General features: G+C 43.1%; 1 protein-coding gene across 1 annotated transcript; it reads left to right on the forward strand.

Annotated features, from left to right (window-relative positions):
• Positions 1–2: 2 nt before the first annotated feature.
• On the forward strand, positions 3–12,825 carry PTGER3 (prostaglandin E receptor 3; the record flags this gene model as incomplete). Its single annotated transcript, XM_026074483.1, has 2 exons — positions 3–761; positions 9,319–12,825. Coding segments are annotated over 2 exons (1,047 nt in total), but the record flags the coding sequence as incomplete, so codon positions are not given.
• Positions 12,826–18,962: the final 6,137 nt, after the last annotated feature.

An 18,962-nucleotide genomic window follows, 5' to 3' on the forward strand; every position in this document is an offset into this window, starting at 1 on the left:
GGGCGGCGGCGGCGGCGGCGGGCTGCGACACCGTGTCCGTGGCCTTCCCGCTGACCATGATGATCGCCGGCGTGGTGGGCAACGCGCTGGCCATGGGGCTGGTGTCGCGCAGCTACCGCGCCAAGGAGAACCGGCGCAAGCGCTCCTTCCTGCTCTGCATCGGCTCCCTGGCCCTCACCGACCTGGCGGGGCAGCTGCTCACCAGCCCCATCGTCATCTCCGTCTACCTGTCCAACCAGGCCTGGGCCGCCCTGGACCCCTCGGGCCACCTCTGCACCTTCTTCGGCTTCAGCATGACTGTCTTCGGGCTCTGCCCGCTCTTCATCGCGAGTGCCATGGCCGTGGAGAGGGTGCTGGCCATCCGCGCGCCCCACTGGTACGCCAGCCACATGAAGACCCGGGTGACGCGGCTGGTGCTGCTGGGCATCTGGCTGGCCGTGGCCGCCTTCGCCCTCCTGCCCGTGGCCGGCCTGGGGCACTACACGCTGCAGTGGCCCGGCACCTGGTGCTTCATCAGCACCGGGGACGACACCTTCACCGGCAGCGTCTTCTTCGCCTCCACCTTTGCTTTCCTGGGGCTCTCCTCCCTCTTCGTCACGGTGGCCTGCAACCTGGCGACCATCGAGGCGCTGGTGTCTCGCTGCCGGACCAAGGCCACGGCCTCTCACTCCAGCAAGCAGTGGGGGCGGATCGCCACGGAGACGCTGATCCAGCTCCTGGGCATCATGTGCGTCCTCTCCGTGTGCTGGTCGCCGCTGCTGGTAGGTGCCTGTCTGTCTGCTGTGGGAACGGCTGCCCTGGGGCCTCCCGCCGCAGAGGGGAAGCAGAGCGACCCGAGAGGGCCCGGCTGACAGACGGGGCTGCGTGTGGGATGGAGCGGGAGACGGGGGGACTCGAGGGGAAAGCAGGAAGGATGGCATGACCGTGAAGGACCTTGTAGGAGAAAAAGCAGGGAGAAGGTGAATCGAGGGAGAAAACCTTGGGGAGGACGGGCTGGGAAGACTGGTAGGGGAGACACTGGGAGAGCTTCATGAGGATTGCGGAAGTTCAGCATACTGGGAAAAATAAGACTGAGGAATGGGAGCAAAAGGAGGAGGGATGATCAGGAAAATAAGGGTCTTGTAAAGAGGGAAAAGGCAGAATGTGAGGAGACTGTGGGTCTTGGAGAAAGACAGTGAAGTTGGCAGTGCCTGTGGCAAGGAGCCACAAGCAGTGGGCAAACGATGGAGAGGTTTACGGGGAAGGTGGAAAGAGCGGTGCTGGCAATGGGCTCCGGCAGCAGGACATGTCTGTGCTCCTGCTGCCCTCTGAGGCTYGACAGGGAGTTTTTACGTACTTGCTAGCACAAATAGGGTCTGGAGATGGTGAAACACGGGAAACCAGTACCTCCTTGCTCCTCATCTGGGGGAGCCTGTGAAGAAGTTTATCCAAACATTATTGAGATGAAGCCCCGTGCTAATGGGAAAGAGTCATCTAATACTTTTTATTTACTCCCACTTTGTGGCAAACCCCTACTTTAATGCTTTATGAGAAAAAAAAAAAAAGTGACTTGTGCCTTTGCAAGTAGCTTCTGGTTTTCATAAGATTGTTCACTATATCTTATTTAGGGCAGTGTTCTCTTTTAAAGAACCTTTGCAGATCTTTCCTCTGCTTTGTTCTTCCTCGTTTTTATGTCCCTCTTCCCCCCCCCCCCGACAAACTGGGATAAATCCCTTCTCATGATTTAGGAGCAGAGAAGTATGAATCCAGGTCTCTCTTTGCCGTATGGGATGAGGGCACATCTAGGAATCCTGTGTCCTGTACACCAGGTAAAAAGGGCAGCTTATTCTGCTGGCAGAGGACAGTGTGATTTTTGGATTCTTTTTCCTTGGGGTCCTTAAGCAAGAAAGAGGTGTAGATAGCTATAATAATTATGAAGCTACGTGACAGCTACTTCATGGTCTGAGAAGGACTTTTCTTCCTTCCTATGTACAGAGAGCTCGAGTTCTTATTAATGGAGCTATAGTAAGAGGAATGGCTGACAGAGCTAATGTTCGTGTGAATGAGGTAAAAATATAAAACAAATTAGTTTAGTAATGTTATCCTTGTAAATCTCATCAAATCTCCAAAACAGAAAACATAAGTCAAAAAATATATCAGAGGCCCTAAATTAACTTTATAGAGATGGTTAATAGCTTGTAACAAAAGTAACCTTGAAACCACGCTGCAAATTCAGAGAACTTGAGAGCAAAGAACAATATTCTACTCCTAAAACCCCAGGGGAAGTTATTTSTGATAACTTAAACCAGGGCACTGTCGTACCACTCCTTCAGCGCCCCACTGCATTAACTCTGCCCTCAGTCCTAGGCGTCTTGGCTAACCTTTTCCACTATTGGGCCACGTCTTCTTAGAAGCTATTCAGAGTCCTGCTGATGTGCACACTTCAGTCCCAAAGGGAAACAGTAAAATTTTTTTACTTTCACAAAAGTTACTGCTCCATGCTTGCCCATAATTAAACAGATGGAAAAATTAGATAACAATTGCTAGGATTCAGTCAAGGACGTGTATTTGCCCCTCGGTCACTGTTTTTGTGTTCTGTTCAGAAGCAGGTGCTGCCGTGTCCTTTGCAGCAGAGGTGGCAGGCAGCTGGGGCTGTTGCGCAGGTTGGGTTTAAGCAGCCCCGTAGCATTGAGCAAAAATGCCCAACATCAGGTGCTCTTCCCTCTTCTTTCAAAACTTGAATACTCAGAAAAATCAGTGATGGTGCAGCGAGTCCTCTCAGTGCTTTTTCCTTCCAGTGATGTTTCTGCAGTTTCAAAAGTCACAAGCCCAGTGAATATAGCCTGCCCCCGCTTCACTGAGCGGGTCTGTGGGCAGCGGAGGGGAGGCCGCTGCGGAGCGGGGATGAGTTAAAGCAGGGGCTGCTTTGAGAAACATTGGTACCATCAGAAAATATTCAGGTTGCTGGCAAGAGCCAGCAGAGATCCCTGACAGTCAGGGCGGAAAGGCGCGTGGGAGGCCAGCCCTGACCTCGGTGCAGGAGCCTGAGGTCTCCCCGTCAGTCGCGGAGGCAGCGGACCAGTACTCGCCGGCAGCCTGTTGCGTTCGGGTGTGACTGCTGCCCAGCTGGTCACATACGGGAGTTCAGAGTGCGTCTGTGAACAATCTGCTTCGCTGTGCGACAGCGACGCTGCAGAGCCAGCGACGTGCCCTGCAGAGACCCGGCTGGGTAAAACCTCCCTGTCTCATGAGCAGTGCTCCCTCCAGGCTTCGTATGCTCAAAATCAGGAGTCACAATTATAGCAGATTTTGTATACATACATTTTAATATTTTCTATACAGCTACAAAGAATGTACTAGGAGTAAGAAGCCAGACTGTGATGCCCCCTCTGGAAGAGTGAGCATGGACTAATGCCAGTACAACGAGGATACCCCGCTCTGAGTGAAATTTGAAAGCAGGACGAGTATCTCGCATAGAGAAAGCCTAAGTATAACCTCCCATTTAGCAGTTAAAGATATCCAGTTTAAACAAGAATCCAGGGATTTTCAGAGGAGATTTTTGACTTGAAAAACAGAAAGAAATCTGAATTTTGTAACTGAGAACTGATGGATTCTGACAACTATTCCTGTTAGGTAAACAGTGCCTCTTTACCCAAATAGTGTTTTTTAGGCTTCATCTATTGAGGGAAGTGACAAAATCAAATGTGAGTTAACAGAAAAGTGAACTTCTGATAATAGCAAACTAGGCTGTGCTCTAAATGCTTCAAAGAAGTRTCCCTCTTTTTCTTGATTTGTGCTGTATTTGGTAGAAGAGAGGAACAGTATTTGTAATGCAGGTATCAGCTCTCCTTTTTTTGGTGCAGTCAAGATCTTGCTTGCATTCAGCACAGCGAACCTGGAAAAATGTTCCACTTAACTAAGTTGCATTTCTTTATCATATGTGGTTTCCAGTTTGCATTAATCTTTTATTTATTTTGGTATGTAACTATTGAACATAGTCACTGAAATAAGCCAACGGCAGATTGAATCCGTCTGAGGTAAAAGAGAGAAAGCTATTCCTTGTTTGTGCAGAAACACAGGTGCAGACAGACTGTATTTCTCATAATAATTCTTTCAGTAGCTCCGGACTACAAAATCCATTCACTCACAGGATAGTCTCAAGGGTATTTAAAGCAGAAATGCTCATGTATTATGCTACTTTTCCTATTAAAAGACCTCTTTAACCCTCCTGTCAGATGGAAATCAAATACATTCTTCTATACAGGTATTTTTATTAAAAATACAGTATTTTATAATATCTTTAGATGTACAAAATATAGTTATGGGAAGCACATTTATTTAAAGGAAAAAGATACTGCTACCACTGAACTGCAAGGAAAACAGATCACTTCTTTTCTATGAATCAGTAACTCTTCTCCCACTAATGCTTCACTTCTGTCTGAGGCTGGACTAGCCAGCCCGTTTCAGATTGCCAAAATTGCCCTAGTGTATGGATCATTTCATTTTGGCCATGCTGACAAGGAAAGCCTGGCTTTTGCTGGACTGTGTTTTGCCACATAAGATCACAACCAAGTGGTGAAAATCAGACTGCATATTTGTTCTCCTTGGAAGCCTGTTAGACGTGACTGGGACTTGTCCTGCACCCCTGCATTATCATCTCCTGGAACCGCGTTCTTCTTACGAAAATCCTCATCCTTCTCCAGTAATTCTCCCACAACTGCAAATGATTTCACTGTTACTCATTTCACAGAGGCAGAGAAGTGGTTTGCTTGAGGCCGCCCTGCAGGTGAGTGTCCTGTGGGACGGGAAGATGAGAGGGGACTGCGCGCAGTTGTGCCAGATGTGCGCTGCTGCGGGGCAGAGAGCAGCATGGAGGCGATGCAGAACCGACTCTAAGAAGCTCCTGTTAGCGGGAAATATTATTTCTGTTACATCTGTGGTCCATGCACCCCAGGAGGCAGTGAAGAGCCCTACTGCAAAGAGAAGGTTGCTAATACAGGTAGTCAGGTGCCACAGAAATGAGATCCTTTCCAGTTCCTTGTCAATCGAGCCACATTGAGGGGGTGTCCCTACAAGTTTGGCTAATGCGGCTGCCAAACGCCCCTGAGTGGTCAGTTGGCTGGACTTGTCTCGGCTTCGCCCGCTGCAGGCAGTAGTTCTACTTAAAAAGAAATTCCTTGTCCGTTCTGGGAAGCTGGAGTTCTCTGAGTCTGCAGTAACCCTTGGCTTACTCGAACTGAAGGCTTTCATTCGGCCTCAGTGCCAGCAGAGCTGGTGGGAGTGAGGCCTAAAATTTTAGTGAGACAAAGTTGTGATTTTTATTTTCAAATACGGTGGTAGATAGGATATTGTTAGTTTTTTACAAGGAAAAATCATATCCTCTCCATCATGGCATCTGCACAGTTCACTCACCAACAACAGTCACTGTCACTATTTGTACTTCAGCAGGAGAATCCTCCGTTCCTTCTACAGCTCTCTGCTCTACACGAGGGAATTTTTTAAGCACCAGATTAGGACAAATGGGAGATGAGCAGCAGTGTAAACAGATGGATCTGATGATCAAACTTCTTATTAGCATAAATAGTGTAATTCCGTTGACTTTATTCCACATGATGTTGTGATTCTGGGCATTTATAGTTTTTCTTTTAATTAATTTAGAAGACCAATACAGGCTATGATAAACAACCTATAAGAATATCAAACTGAAATAAAATTTTCAGTAGAGCAATTGATGGTCTGACAGATATTCCAGTAGAGGAATATTAGGTAATAAAGACAAAAATAAGCAGCAGTTGGCTGCTTGAGAAATGTATTTTACTGGTGTAATATTTTTTGCAGTTCCATGGATCCACTCACAAAAGAACAAGACAGCAAGGGCTGCCAAACCAGAGCTATTGCAGAGGTCACAAAAAGAAGGGCTAGGGGAGCCGATCTGGAAGAAAGTAATCCAGATATGCGGAAGGACAAATATTGTTTGGTTTCCGTTTGCTGTAACATGGGCACAGGCATATTTACATAATAGTGCTACTATTGATAGTATGGCAATGCCTTACATCCCAGTCGGGATGGGGTGATGGTAGAATCTGGATGGGCACAGAATGCAGATGTTACGGACACATATAGGCGAAGCTGCGACTATGACATTATCTTAATTAAATATCTGGAAAGGGCGGAGGAGGAGGAAGTAGTTTGAATCATGCGGTTGTGTAGGTCTGGTGCACAACAATGCAGTCTGGATCTGTATCTAGCCAGTATTTTTTTTAAAACTCTACCAATGGTTAATTCTTCTGATCTTTATTTTAAATTAAATATAGCAGATGGAATCCTCAATTGCTCCTATTTAAAGAAACAAACAAACAAAAGTCTACTTTACTGCCCTGCAAGTCTTTCTCAGGGTCAACATATGGTTATTGATCTGGTACCCAGAAGATCCTCTGAACATAAAAATCCTCCCCTATAGCCTCTGCTCCCTGGTTACTCTTCCTCATGACTGTTCCTTTGACTGTCCCTGTTTCCAGCCACAGCAACAATCCAAAAATGGCACTGGGGGACGATACTGCCCTCTGAAGCTGCCATTCTGGGAGAAGACCTGGCCCAGGATCAGTCGGCCTGATGCAGATTGTGCTGATTCTTCTGAAAGGCGGAAGGGCTTTGAATAATGAATTATGAATGCAGTCCCTCAGGCTGTTGCCTGCATTTTCAGGACTGGCTGCCAGTCTACTTAGTATATGGTACCACTGACGTTTGCAAACACAGTAAATCAAATTGTACGTCAGAGCCATTGTGCATGGGCTACACCATGTCCTTGATATGTATACACTGTGGACACACCAAAGCTTGTGGACGTACTGCATCCCAATTCTGCAGGATTTCGAGACAGTAACTTCAACCAGTCAAGATATTCAAGTTATGTTCAGAAAAGATTTGCAAGCAGAAGAAGGACCCATGCAGGAAAACTCAGCATTCAATAGCCCTGGCCTAGCTGTACAGAGAAAATAGCACTTAGGCTCTACTCCTGGCTTCCCACATGTCTAAGTCAGTTCACATTACTGTGGTTTAGTTGATGGTTTGGGCTAGGTAGCCAGCAACAAGGCCAGCTCTGAGGTAGCTCACATACGTAGGAAAGGAGGCCCTGTCCTCACATCAGCTCTTTTTCCTTTCCCGCCCTGCTTTAAAGCATCCAAGAGCTTCACTGTGCGTCACAGCCAGGTCTAAGAGCACAGGTATTTCCTCAGTACCCAGCTGACAGACACATCCCTTGGCAGCAAGTTCCATGCCAAATGTCTGCTCAGAAAATGTTTATAAGCTCCTGGGAAAACACTTTGCAATACAAAATCTAGAGTAGTCTTATCTGTAGAGAAGCAACTAAATGCCCTTAAAATGGTATTATATTTAAAAACAGCTGCAGTTAATACAGAAAGCTCAGGGGAAACTTTAGACAGCAGTCACCAACTAAACCATGGAAAAGTAAATATATCTTTGATATCTTTCAAAATGTGATTCATATTTCCCATAGTTTTCTGTTAGTGTATGAAAGCCTCATGACACCCAGAACTATCTCACTAGCTTTAAAAGACAAAAAAAGGCTGCTCACTATTTTTACCTGAATAAACAGCGGCCTGCTAATAGACAGTGATCTTGTGGCTGGAGCACTACATCCTGAGCTGAGTTCTCCTTCCATCGCAGGTTTTCAGTGCAATCTGTAGCAAATCAGTTCAGCCCTTGGCGGTGTCTTTTCCAGGCTGTAACATGAGAATAAAGGTGTCCCAATTATGTGAAGCTCATTTCATTGATACTCATAATGCGAGTTTATATCTTAAGTTGGAAAGTGATGACGCATGAAGTACTGTTATTTTAGTTGATTGTATCATTATAGTGCAATCCTCAGTTGATAAGTCCTGTAAAGATTGTAAGCCTTGTAGCAAACCGTAAGAAAAACAGATCCTGCCTGTTGCCTTCCCCTCTTCATAAAGCATACCAACAGCACAAATATTCTCTGACATCTTGATGATATTTAAAAAAATAAAATAAAATCACTGGCATCTCCGTCTGCTGGTGCTGGAATACAGCAGTTGGCACTTTGAAATGCAAGTGATAAAATTATCTTCGATTTGGGGGTGAAAGTATTACTCAGTGCTGCCTGTTCTCTGGCTTTTCTGAATAAATTGCATAAATTTCTGACTCTATTGCAGCATGTTTGGCCTAGCCACCTATAAAGAAAAGCTGACCACTTATTATGCTCTGAGGTGTGCCAGCCATGTAATACTTACCCATGGCATAACCCCTGTTGCTCGGTGCTGCCTAACTAGGGCTGCATATGAAGATGCTGCTGCCCCTGCTTGCAGCGAGTCCCCCCAGTCCACCTGCACGTGGCCCTTGGCTCCCAGGCCAGAGCTCACTGAGCTGTGTCATGAAGTATGGATGATATCAATCACAGACAGTGCTACTTGTGGGAAACATTTTTATATGGTTATGATTTTACAGTGTAACTACCACCTCTCAGTCAAGCCAGCTTGGATGTTGTGGGAAACGAAATCCTAAATGTATTACTCTAGTCACTGAGGGAGCTGAATTGAGGGGAAAAAATAGGAGGAAATATAGGTTAGGTTAACACAAAATGCAGCCTGCAGCTTTTGAAAAAGCAAAAAGACAGAAATACATTTTTATGTTGACTTAAAATGTGTTCTCAATCCTAGTCCAGAACACTTTTATTAACCTTTTTTTTTAATTTGGCTCAGTTCATAAATGGAATGGTCCAGCTTAAAATCAAAGCTTAAAATTTAGAAAGTCATTGAATAAAACAGCTTAGCTTTTAAAAAATAAATKAAGATATTTTTATATTTGAAATTATTTTTCTGACATTTACTGTTCATAACATAATTTTGAACAGCTCTACTCATTATGAGTTATCCAGCTGTTCATTACAATTATGATAATATGATAATGGTAAAATGAGTACCTTCAAGTCAGTTTTGCAAGGTCAGTAATTTCCCATTCTAGCAAGTCCATCTTGATTCACTAGGATTTAGTACACAACTTTCTGTTCTGTCTCAATCAGGGAAGCAGCATGTTCTTTCTCATTTTGCCATGACATCCATAAATCAATCTGACTGATRGCTGGAAGGTAGCATTTTTATCACTCTCATTTTACACACAGAGACAGAGCCACTCTCTCAGTCTCAGTCATTGTGTTCTTTACTTACATGCTGTGATATTGCTTTGACTTGAATGAGGGAGGAAAAAAACCTGCAACAGAATTTTGTCTTCTGGGATATTTGCATATAGTGATACAGATATGGTCTCTTAAAATATATCATTTTTCCTCCTAACTTTCCTTAGATAACGATGTTGAAAATGATCTTCAGCCACGCGTCTTTTGAACACTGCAGAGAATTCTCCAGTACAGCCCAAAACTCAGAACTGCAGAAAGAATGCAATTTCTTCTTGACACCTGTGCGCTTGGCCTCACTCAATCAGATACTGGATCCATGGGTTTATCTGCTACTGCGAAAGATTCTCCTCCAGAAGTTCTGTCAAGCAGCCAGTGCTGTCTCCAAGTGCTCTAACAATGAATGGAAAGACAGATCAATCACATTAACAGAGGAAATCAGACGGACAACAGCATGAAGGAATATTGATCAATTTGCATGGAAACTACTTTTGCCAACAAGTAGTTTTAAATCTTACTGTGAATTGGGGTATCTGTAGCATGTTAGTGTCTGCATAATAGCTGAAAATGGTATTACTGAATGGACTTAGAGTGCCAAATAATTATATATCCTATGTGCCAGAAATTCTCAAGTATAGAAAAAGGAATTGGTTTTGTTGCTAAATTCTGTTGTTATTGCAATTCATAACTGAGCTGCAGAACATTACTTTTTGTGTGCCTAAAATATATTTGGAAGGATTTTTCTTGCATTAAGGGAGAAAAAGTGATTTTCATATCAGGAGACACTTGGAACATAGATTCAACAGTTAAATTACTAAAGAGACCTACTCCTGTATATAATCTTAATGCTAAGAGGTGTGGGGGGGAGAAAGGTTCAAAAATACAAGAATTAAAGGAAGACAAAATTAGGAGACTTCCTCTGGATTTCAGTGGCTTAAAATTGAAAAGGTGTCAAAGCAATGATGGTGGTGTGAAAGTACTATGAGTCTTATGACACATGGACTTGCCCTGATAAATATTCATTTTGTGTGAGTACTAAAGTAAGCTCATCTGCTGAGTAGGTGTAGCATTAGGACGAAGAGTACAAGTGAGAAATCTATGATTTTTTGTTTTAAATAGCAGCCTGTGAAATACTCAGGCATAACAAGAATTGCTGTTAGCAAAGCACACTGTAAAACTACTTTGAGCAGATGGAGAGAGTGATAAAGAGGTTGTAAGAGACAGTAAATGTTCCTCCTCCTGTAAATTACTGGCAAAGGCTTGCAAAGCCAAAAATACTGCTTTTATATGGGTAGTTTTATTTGGCAATGCATATGCCCAGGAATAAAATGAACAATGAATGATTCTTAAGAAATGGGGGTGCCACTCAAAGCTTCTTCATTGCTAAAATACCCTGCAAAGTGGCCAAAATACTTCCTGAGAGCAACAGATCTCTTTCTTCCCTCCCCCCAAAATATGAATTTGAGAGATATGGCGGCCTTGGGAATTTTAAAAATAGAACAGACTGGAAGAGCTGGGTAGCAGTATGTGCATTAGTCAGGAGTCATTACCTTTCTCCCAGGTAACTTTCAGGTTTGATTAAAAAATGAGTTCTAATCCACGTGTATCATATCTGAAGTTTGTTTTTATATAAGAACTACATTTTCCTTCCCATTTCCTTTACACTTTTATAGCCTCAAATATCTCCCATTTCATGGCCTTTTGGGTCCAAATTAGATGCAAATACAATATGTTGTGTAGTTTTATACCATATATTATATGCCATATAATATCAAATTCAGGGACCTTAAAGGTAAATATAATCCTGCAACTGCTAGGAATTTCTTGCCTAGAACCTATATTTTTACCTCTCTTCCTTTTTTTATAAAAGTAACTACTAAAGGAGATGGCTACTCACTCTTCCTATTCTGCTCCTGAGTTTTCTAATTGCTTATCTTCATAACAGTCAAAGAAAAATAATTTGGCAGCAGAATCCACTCTCTGTATGGGTCTAAATATATCTGGGGGTTTAGTGTGACCTAAAAGCTAATGTCTTTCTTTTAATTTAAGAGCCAGCCTAAAACCACAGTGAGGCACTTTGACATTTTGTAAGCTACCGCCTTTATTTTATAAATACTCATCATCCGCTGCAATTTAATGGGAATATAAAACAAATTGCTTTTTCAGTTACGAGTCATCTGAGTGAGGAAGCAGGGACTGAAGCCTGCTGTTGTCAGCGGACAGGTAGGCTACGCCGCCGGTGTCCCGGCGGGGCGCCCGGCTGCTGTGACTCAGTCGCTCCACGTACCTGGGCCAGTGTCATCAGCTGCTGAAGCATTTCTGCTCTCCGCCTCAGCGTGAGCTCTGACTCTCCTCCATCTGAACACAACGTGTCATTCTGATCTTAAATTGCTGATGCAACAATTGCTCTGGCTGGTTTCTACAGCAAAACCCCCAAGTGCCACGTGCAGCCGGCGGCATTCACGCCCCAGCAGCGAGGAGGAACCTGGCTGGCCGTGCCTTGAGACGGCGGGAGCTGCGCCCCCGGCAGCCCCCGCGGAGCTGCCCCTGCCTGCGTGTGGACAGTACCGCTAGCCTTTAGCTCATTTACTGATGCGCACTTTGGGAAACACAGTGAAATGTGTATTTTAAAATAAAAAATTTACTCATTCTCTTTGATAAAGTGCCTTGCATGATTTGTATTTTTTTTAAATTATTTTGGAATGTAAAAAATCTGTTCTGTCCAAAGGATTAGTATTGTTCAATTTATGTACAYTAGCTTTTTAAAACAAATAAACAAGCTGGTTGCTTGTAAAGTATGTCAGGATGACCTTAATAATTATAGTGAATCATTCTTTGTCAAGAAGTTTCTGAATAGCAGCACTTAAATAGGATACAGCTTACTCTGGGCTCCTAACTGGGCTAGCTAGGGAGGAGAAGGTCTGGGAGAAAGAGTGAATCAGTGCTCCTTTTTATCAGCTCTTTATAGAGTGGCAATAGGAAAATTCTAGTTTTTCCTGTACGCAAACAATGAAATTTGTGGTAATGAAAGAACAGCTAAAACGTGTCGTTGCCTTACGTCAGCTGCTTACGTGGATCATTGTTCTGTTCTAGATTGAACAGACACAGGGTTGTTACTCCTAAGCATTGGGGATGATTTCGCTTTAGTTTGCTTAAAATAATTGAGTTCCTTCATGACTTTTCGTAGTAAAATAGGATACATTCTTAAATAAGGAGAAAAAGGCAATTCTGTCTGTCTTTGGATGCAGTAATATGAAGAAGATACTTTAAATACCAGAAAATGGGAAAGAATGTCTGCTTTTAACTTGTTTACAGAAAAGGAGTTTAAGCACTATTTGCCAGCCGTGACTGACATAACATGACATGGCTGGAAGAATGCACTTTCAAAAATGAATTCAAAGATCTTTAGCATAAATGAAAGTTTGTATTTCCCATTTATTTGTTTGAGTGGGAAGGTGTATTTTTGTTACATATCTTTAAAGATATCTTCTATGTGATGTATTTAAATTTCACTACAGTAGTATTTCTAAGACTGGTTTTAATATGTTGTACTGCTGTCAAAGATTTTATGGAAACAGTAGTGTATGGAAAAACTATTTTGAGATCATTGTTCGCCTGAAAAACTAGCTTGTTTGTGTAACAAATAAATGCGTGTTGCATCAGTCAGAATAAAAGTTCAGCAGAGTAACTGGTCTCTGTTTCCTTGATTACGCCTTCCTGCAACATAACTTCACAACAACTGCAACCTGAAGCAGACCTCAGTGAAAGTGCAACCCCCAGTGTCAGTTATGGACCCGGCGCTGAGCTGACTTGGTTGGTACCTATGGGTAGTGGATCCTTTTTTGGAGAATTAGCATAGCAGCTGCTCAAGTCGTTTCACTGAAACGAACACAATATAAGCTGTTTAAAGAACGCTTCTGTTTAGGCAAAAGCAGCGTTCTTCGGGCTTTGCATTACCTTCCTGAGCAGCTGACTGGAAACAAGTAATCCCTTCTCCTCTGTTAAGTATCCTGGTCTCCTCAATGCCAAAGGGAAGTTCTCCCATGAGGAGGAAAGCCCCAAATTTTTCTTCTCAAAAGATCAGGAGAAAAGTAATTTAGTTTTATTGTTGAATTTAACTAATGGTAGCTTTTCCTGTATTTAAGATTTTAATTCTTCCTTAATTTAACTCCATGATTTGTTCTGGTGCGTTACAACTGATACTTCTTGTGCCACATCTGTATAATCTGGGATGTAAAGTAATTTAGAACATAGTGCTTTTAGCATTGTTGGATGTGAAGGCAGGGCACAGACAGACACCGTAAGTGCTCTTCTTCTTGGGCAGTGTTTGGGCACAATCATAGCTCTCGTATGTTATTTTACTTATCAGGTCAATAAGCAAAGGCAGAGGTGTGATGATGCAGCGGAGCTGGCTGGCTAAGGGGGGAATGGAGCTGTGAGCTCCAGTCCCTCCCCATCCCACAGCACTGCTGTCCCAGGATGGTGTGACACACACCTCCAAGCACCTAAAAATGAGATCCCTCAATTCACTTTTAGATCTAGCCAACATGACACCAGATTAAAATACACATTTCAGCTTGTAGTAATAATTCCAGTGGGATATTTATGACTTTAAAACAGGGAGAAATACAAAAAGTGATGAAAAACATCTCTACAGCATTTGCAGTGGGCAGGGAATGAAGAATGATTGATCCTACTACGTAAAGAATTAAAAGATGAAAAATAATTAGTAGCAAGCCTTCCAAAAAAAAAATGGTTAAATGCATTTTGCAAAAGCACCACCTGCTAACCTAACACTTCAAATCTTAACAGGTTTACTTTCATTGGATTTTACCTGCACACAGTCTTCCAGCTAGCGACATCTGTCTGTAGGCGTGTTGCTGTTCTGCTGAAGAAGGCTGCCTTTATTTTACTGCATCAATATAGACTTTGAATGTGAGACCAGATCCTGATTCATTTTAAGCCCTAGCTTGTTTCATTGTAGGGTCTGGATAAGAAAAGGAAGCAGGATCAGGCTTTTGCAAATGCCTGCATCTGATCTGTACTTCCTGAGCTCCCCATCGCTACACGCAAAACATTTAAGCAAAGCAGTGTGTCAGAGGCTATTCTGGTGATCAGACCTGCAGCCCCCCCCTTGCTTAAGGTGTTCCCACCTCTTTCCCATATCCTCTAAAATGAGGATGTCCTCATTTATTCCTACAGCTGTGCTACAGTTTGATGATTTCACAGGTTTTTGTGGGTTGTGCTGTTTGTTTTTTAATTTAAAAGAATTATTTTTAAACTGGATCGGCTTACTGATCCAGTTTACAGTACAAGCCACTGAACTATCCTGTTTGATAGCAAAGAGCTTGGTAAAGGGCTTGTGAAAATATCTTAAGGCAGTTTTGTCACTACATTATGAAACTGTGGTTTCAAGCACAAAAAATCCCAGTATAAGCAAGAGAAAGGCCACCACCTACTTCTACAAATGCTGTGCTCAGTAGCCAATTCCTCAGTCAGTGCGTAAAGCCTATCCATGACCTTCCACAGATGCTGAAGTTCACCGAAGGGCACATGAGCGTAAGGAGGGCAGGCCAGTTAGGAAGTTGTGCTGTCCCGATGCATAACGTGCTCAAGGTAAGGGGGTCAGCATGTGGAAACTTCCTCAGCAAAGGCTGTTCAGTTCCCACAGGATTCCTGGATGGTTTAGCAAGCTCCACGCTGAAGGGGAAAAGGCAAGAGCCCTGAGGACCTGCTTCCAGAGGGCAGGTGCCTGGACCTGGGGTGCATTAAGGAAGGTTGTGGCCATAGCATCTGTGCCGCGATAGAGAGCAGGGACACAGCTCTGCCGCGAGCCGGAACCCACTGGAAATGCAGGGAGTGAAGAGCTGAGGCCATGCATAACAGTGCAGCACCTTCCCCAAGGGGAAACTAGCCACAGCTGAATCAATAATAGATGAACATACAGTACAGAAGTTACTGCAGGATATCGTGCAGAAGGATATATGCACATGCTCCATATATGGCATTTAACATAACGTGGAGAAACTTAGAGGTTCTGTAATGAAATTAAAACCAGAAATGACTTTAAAATACTCCCTCTTGCGAATAAGAGACTGAAATACTCTTATATTTGCATGTCCAGTCTGAAATTTTCCCTTTAGTATATCTGCTTCTTTAACATTGATATCAATCATTATTTTCATTTACCAATATCAGTTTAGGAGAAAGACAATTATAACAGAATACATTACAAGAGAGTTTTGTTTATGCTGATTGAGGCAAGAGATGTATGACTTTCTTTTGCCAAATACATATGTTCTGTGTTCCTACTACTACACTCCTAAGAGGGATATTTTTTGTTTGGTTAGCACTTATGTTTTTGCACTTGTAAGGATTCCATGAGATGTAAAACCAGAACAACTTACATCATCAGCATTATTTTTTTTATGAAAGAGAACAGATTAAAAAAGCAGTATGTTTAAGCTGTCACCAAGTGAGACAGAAAGACTGACTGGGATCTCACAGCTAAATCAGAAAAATTATTATTTAATGCCGCAGGAGTCATTCAAGATAAGCACTTACACACTGCTGAGATCCTGAAAACACAGCTGCCATTTAACTGCACAAGTATGCATGTCCCACAGGCACCTACACTCCCCCCCCCCCCGCCCCCCGAGTCCCAGGGGTCCGGGGCAGGAAGATAGGCAAGTGCAAAACTACCAAATTCTGACTGCTGCTGCATCTAAAGCTCGCCAAAACACCTCACACACTTGCCTACCTGTCCCTACAGCAGGATCCAATATGTTACACGACCGTCTTCTGGAACTACTTAGCACAGCATTATGAAGTTGGTTCTTTTATTCCGCATTTTCACATTCATATTGGGTTGCCTTCAGTTTCTTGAGATCATCAGTGTTTGCCAGTGTCAGTGAAGAACTTTTGTTGAAGAAATTTTAAAACAAGAAGGAAAAGACAAGTATTAGCCATTTCCCAATGGTGGTGGTATCTCACTCCTACAGGAATTACAGACCCTAACACACAGCGAAGTATCTTGCTGGAGAGCAGATGGCAGTTCTGTTCACTACCTGTTACACATTCCAGTCCACACGTATATGAAATTGCTGTTGTGACAATAAAGAGGAATATCTCAAAAATCATTTGCCGAGCATTTCTAAGCACAGAGTTAATCACAAACCAACTGGAATTCCAAAATGCTTCTTGGCCTTTTACCCACAAAGACGTTTTTCCAGAACACTAGTTAACTAAGGCACTACAGTGATGTTTCTGCCACAGGTATATCAGAAAAAGGCAGAATTCAGTCACAATGAACGGATGGTTCTTATTCTGGAAGATCAGAAGATGATGAATAGGTTTTCCTAGAATATGGCAGCCTTGTCATTTCTGTATTTTCCCTTAAAATTTCATGCCACTGGAATGGAATCACAATTAGGTAGCATTTGCCTTACTAAAAGTAAAAAAATCAGTTAGTTTGATTCTGAATTATGAGTGAATTAGATGTTTCAACTGGATATATTCACATCTGCAATAGTGTTACTCACAGGTGAACATAGTGGAAGCAAGAAATGGGTCCACTCTGGATTAGTTTCCTCTATTTTCAGGAAATCCCTCTGCACCTAAAATAACAAAGAAAACGTTATCTATCTGCTCAAATGTCTTTTCCACAAATAAGCCACATTTTGTAATTTTAGCACAGAACTTTTCTAGGCTTCTAAAGCAAACTTCTACTGAAGAGCAGCAACACAACAACTCCACTAATACACTTGAAATGTCATTAGAAAGGGCCGATCCAAACATCCACCACAATGCATTTCAATGTGCTCCTCTGGTGAGTCAGTGAAATGTCATCATGAATTTCTCTTGACCTAAATTAAATGATCTTTGGAAGAGAAACAACAAGTAATTTTATGTGATTGTCCCTTATTTCAAATGTCCTGCCTGTTCCCTTACTTCTCTGTAGATTTATATTAATTGTCTTGTGGCTGTACCACGTTTCAATTTGAACTGGAACCCCAGAGAAATGGGCGCTGACTAATACACAGATAAGACATAATGAGCAAAGCTCATGCTTATCAATTCTGATGATTTGTTTCAAATTATAGCTTTCCCTGGCTATTGTTCTTAAAGAAGAGTCTCCCCTCTACTGTGGCCTGTTTCCTGGGTGAGCGGATGCCCCTGAAGTCCTAACCGCCAAGCGCAGGAGCTACCTCAGCCGGGAGGATGCCCAAGGACAAGTCACGGCAGAGCTCCGGCAGTGCAGCCCACAGACAGCTCTGCGCCAGGCCGCTACAAACAGGGACGGTTCCTTCAGCTCTATGCACATGCTGAACTTGCACAGTTAGATTCAATTCACCTTCAAACTATTTCATTAGACTGATGCAGAGCCTTTTGTAAACCAGGACAACAGCATCCACAAAAGGCTTAAAATGCTTTAGTTTATGTCTAGATCAACAAATGCACTACAATGGTCAAACTGAATTCTAAGCATCTGTAAAGGAATTTCCACAGGTTTGGGGCAATATGATAAAATCAGCTGTAACTACAGTGTAATACACATCTCGGTTTAAGCCCACGAAACAACAGTGCAGATAAAAGCTCTAGAAAGGAAAAGATGACGATAGAGGAGAGAGAAACAATTCCTGTTGTAACAAACTRTCATGAACCTATCTAGCCAGACTTTGCAGATTGTCTTCTTTTGTCACTGCACATTAACTACATCAATCAAGAATTCTGAGCACCTAGAGTAAGAAATCTCTTGAAGACCCTATTTATAGGAATCTCTCCATTTACTGACTGAGAGAAGAACCTCTGTGAGTCTTGCCCTAAAGTACGCACATGTATGTGTCGTACCAACGTACATGTACAACATGTAGGTGTCCACTGGACTGAAAGCACAGGGCAGAAGCCTATTCATCATTTAAACATTTCCTACATGAGCTACCTGGGTGCAGGAATTAATGTCAACAACCACAAAGGCTAAATGAATATCTTTAAATCAGTGGTGTGCAACTAATAATATCAAAAGCAGTTTAAGTTTTCTCAACCTATCATGTCACTGCAGAGCTGAAAATATTCACCATCAATTAATTTTCACTACACATGGGCAAACGTGAACAGCTAGTATGATGATGTGACTGATGAGCAAAATATGACCTGTGAGCAAAAGCTCTAGGTTCTGTACTTTGCCATCGATTAAAAACTGATGTTGAGAGCCACCGCTAAGGGAGGCAGCCCATAGGAGTACTCCAAAACAGTGCCCTGCGTTGTGGTTGCTTTGGAACGGCTTCATGGCCCTGCAATAGTCCCTACTGAATGAGAACAAATTAACAGATTTTCCAAGCAATAGTCTGCCAGTAGCTAGAAAAAACATAAGCTCAGAGCAAAAGAGTGAACCCAGTCCTTAGAAACGCACAATAGCAGCGCTTCGTCCGGCTGTGCGGCAGCCAGGGCCAGGGAATGGAGCGCTTGCAACGCGGACCAACTCCTCACCTAACTGCACTGTGTGGGTGCAGTAATTTGTCCGGGATCAGTGGTGCACCAGTGAATTCATGCAATCAGGAAAGCAAAGTCTGAAGTGAACATTAGTGGGGGTTTTTTGTCTGCTGGCTTCCCACTGGTTTGGCCATCTTTCTGTTTGGTAGCCTTGATATATAAGAGAAAGAATTTACCCAAGGTTCCCCTGGGTCAACTTCCTGAGGAAAAAAATTCCACTTATTTCTGGCACCAGCACCTTTACTGGAGTATTTATAATTCTGTACATAGCATCCTCGGTTGCTGCGGGCAGCAGGACAAAAGCGAGCCTGGGGCTTTGGTT

This window comes from Apteryx rowi, unplaced genomic scaffold (assembly GCF_003343035.1).
Source record: "Apteryx rowi isolate R43461 unplaced genomic scaffold, aptRow1 scaffold_39, whole genome shotgun sequence".
Classification (NCBI taxonomy): Eukaryota; Metazoa; Chordata; class Aves; order Apterygiformes; family Apterygidae; genus Apteryx; species Apteryx rowi.